We start from the raw sequence: 3,139 nt of genomic DNA, 5'->3' as shown, positions 1-3,139 counted from the left end.
ATCAAACAGAAATCATGACAGCAGGTCTGCAATACTAAGGGGTCCTCTGATGATACTTCAGTTGTTTCTGAGGCCGAAACTATTTGCAATACATAAAAAAAGCTCTTTTGGAAAATGTGAAATGAATTAACAGGCCTTATTTTGAGGTTAAAGCTGGACAGTTGATGCTGCTGCAGGAAGGTTTCATGAATGGTGTATCGATGCATTGATGCACTGTCTGCGTCCGTCTGTCCGTCTTTAATCTTCCATATCGGGGGCGCCATCGTTGTTCCTGCGTAGAGCTGATCAGAACGAACCAGCTGCTGTGATAGTTTCTCTCGTTTCAAACAGGAAGGATGGAAGTGGTTGTGTGGCGTGGCTTTGTGCGCAGCTCCTTGTTTCTGAGGGTGACAGCTAAACAGAAGCTCTCCCTCCAAACAATCGGCCGTTCTGTAAGAAGAGGCGTGGGCCCGGCCCAAACCACAGAGATGGCTCTGCTTTGACAGCTGCTTTCATCTGCTTATTATTCCTCCTTCACACTCAAGGATTTTTGGGTCCCCCTCCCCCCCCCACTCAGCTGTGATTGGCTGTTGTGACAGACTTGTCGCCGGGTTGTCAGCTTCTTCTGAAGCTCACTTTAATTACTCCTTTTCACCAACGTTCGTGCACAGATGCATGCAAACTTGTGCAGACATTGTGAAGTCAGTGGCAGACAGGCCTGCTGACACACTGACAGAGAGAATGAACCGCCTCCCTCAGCAGACCCCCAGATGTCTGTCAGCCAGTCCAGCTGATTTCAGGCCTGCGAGGCCCGATGAGCCGCGGTCCATGCGGCACCCTGCTGTGCCGAGCTCTGAAGGGCCAATTAGAGGAGGAGAAATGGAGCAGAGGATGGAGGAGGGAGGTTCTGCCCATGGAAGGAGATCCAGTCTGTAAAGGTTTCAGATTCTCTGGATCCAGACCTTCAATGACTGAGGAAAGCTCTAGAGGCATGGATTCACTAGAGACTGGATCCATCTGAGGGTTTCCTGAACTCCTCCTCTCCTCCCTCCTTTCCTCTCCTCCTATCCTCCCCCTTCTCCTCTCCTTCATATCCTTTCTGTCGTTCCGTGCTCCTCCGGTCCCGTCTTTAGTTTTTGGCCTTACTGTCATACTGTTGGTCTGCCATTATTCATCCCTTTACCGATCCTCTCTCTTTCCCTCCAGGCACGCTGCCCTACGACATTAAAATCGTGATTGCTGGAAACCACGAGCTGACCTTCGATCAGGAGTTCATGGCAGATCTCATCAAGCAGGACTTCTACTACTTCCCCTCAGCCTCTAAGCTGAAGCCTGAGAATTATGAGAACGTCCAGTCGCTGCTCACCAACTGCATCTACCTGCAGGACTCGGAGGTCACGGTGCGAGGCTTCAGGATCTACGGCTCTCCATGGTGAGTGACGGCCGCTCTGCTCAGGAGCAAACGGATCTTCTCTCAGAGGAAACCTTCTCTCTTTAGAAGCTCATTTCATCTCTGTTAGCATCCTCCCTGAATCTCAGACAACATAAAGCAAACATTTAGCCCACATGATCTAGAGCTGAGGTAACGGATTAGCCAGCAGGTGGGTCTGTATTCGGCAGAAAGGAGCTGAGCCTCTGATTGCGCAATCCATCCCAAACTGAGTCGATACAGGCAATTGGCCCTTTCCTGTTGCCGTATCGCTGCATATGGCCAATATACTGTTTGCATATACGCTTATATACCCTGATGTTCCACAGTGTGGATGTTGTCTTTAACCATAAAACGTTTAATATTTATTAATGACATACTTTAGTTCTGCTGATGGGACATAAAACCAATTATAGAGCTGATTTAAAAGAATTTTAAAAAAGTGGACTTTCCATCCGAGGAGGCTGTGATTAAAAACAGAAGACCAACTCCGCAGCTAAAAGGTTCAGACTATGCAGACGGTGAGGAATGGATGCAGCTGGACAGCTTCTCAGCTTTTTGGCCCAGAAGGATCTGCTACAGACTGTTCCTGAGGACAAAGTTCCTCCAAATGCTGCTCACAGCGTCCGTAGAAAGGTCATTCTCTACGTGGAAAAGACTGAAAACAATCAGAATAACGACGAGTTTCCTGCCTGCTCATCACCTCCATTTAGGTAGAGAGACGTTAAAACTAAAGGAGAATAAGGACTTAAAAAAGAAAATAAATGAGGTTCTTGTGGCAAAGGACTTCATCTACAAATAAAGGTCAGACCAAAAACAGCACAATTTGACACTGAAAACAGTTTAAAAACAAAGTTTTCCTCCCTTAGCGCTGCGCTGACTGCTTCATATTTAACCAAAGAAAAACTGGTGGGAATGAAAGTCCAGGATGAAAAACCACTTTCTATCAGTAATGATGCTAAATATTCCTCTTTAAAAGAACAACAGACTTCTTTTTATTTCAGGTGATTGTTATTAGCAGAAGCTGTTTTGGGAGAGATAGATAGATGTCGTTAACGGGGAAAGTTACAATAGCTTACGGTATATAATAAAGAAAGAAATGCTTCACTAGCGTCTGAAACGGATTTTATTTTATAGCAAAGCTGTTTTTAAACAGAACAGCCGGACTTTATTCAGTTTGATTTTAAGATCAAATATTTTCAGGCCAAATGTCTCTTTCTTTCCCACTTTTATTTTTAGGTTAAAATGTTTCAGGTTAAAATGTTTCAGATTAAAAATTTTCAGGTTAAAATGTTTCAGGTTAAAATGTTTCAGGTTAAAATGTTTTAGGTTAAAATATTACAAATTAAGATGTTTCAGAATAAAATGTTTTAGGTTAAAATGTTTCAGATTAAAATGTTTCAGATTAAAATGCTTCAGGTTAAAATGTTTCAGGTTAAAATGTTTCAAGTTAAAATGTTTCAGATTAAAATGTTTCAGATTAAAATGTTTCAGGTTAAAATGTTTTAGGTTCAAATGTTTTAGGTTCAAATGTTTTAGGTTAAAATGTTTCAGATTAAAATGTTTCAGATTAAAATGCTTCAGGTTAAAATGTTTTAGGTTAAAATGTTTCAGATTAAAATGTTTCAGATTAAAATGCTTCAGATTAAAATGCTTCAGGTTAAAATGTTTCAGATTAAAATGTTTCAGATTAAAATGCTTCAGGTTAAAATGCTTCAGGTTAAAATGTTT

The 3,139-nt window shown here is 42.2% G+C and overlaps 1 protein-coding gene across 2 annotated transcripts in view; it reads left to right on the top strand.

The window, feature by feature from the left end:
* The window catches only part of LOC107103222 (metallophosphoesterase domain-containing protein 1-like), a 62,769-nt gene that overhangs the window by 20,852 nt on the left and 38,778 nt on the right, over window positions 1-3,139 (top strand). For both annotated transcript variants that reach the window (XM_015402797.1, XM_015402796.1), the window contains exon 4: window positions 1,186-1,411. In XM_015402797.1, coding sequence (XP_015258283.1) covers window positions 1,186-1,411 — 226 coding nt within the window. The remainder of the gene's footprint in view (window positions 1-1,185; window positions 1,412-3,139) is intronic.

Source organism: Cyprinodon variegatus, unplaced genomic scaffold (assembly GCF_000732505.1).
Source record: "Cyprinodon variegatus isolate N-32 unplaced genomic scaffold, C_variegatus-1.0 Scaffold1399, whole genome shotgun sequence".
NCBI lineage: Eukaryota > Metazoa > Chordata > Actinopteri > Cyprinodontiformes > Cyprinodontidae > Cyprinodon > Cyprinodon variegatus.
This window is presented reverse-complemented; position numbering and strand designations above follow the sequence as displayed.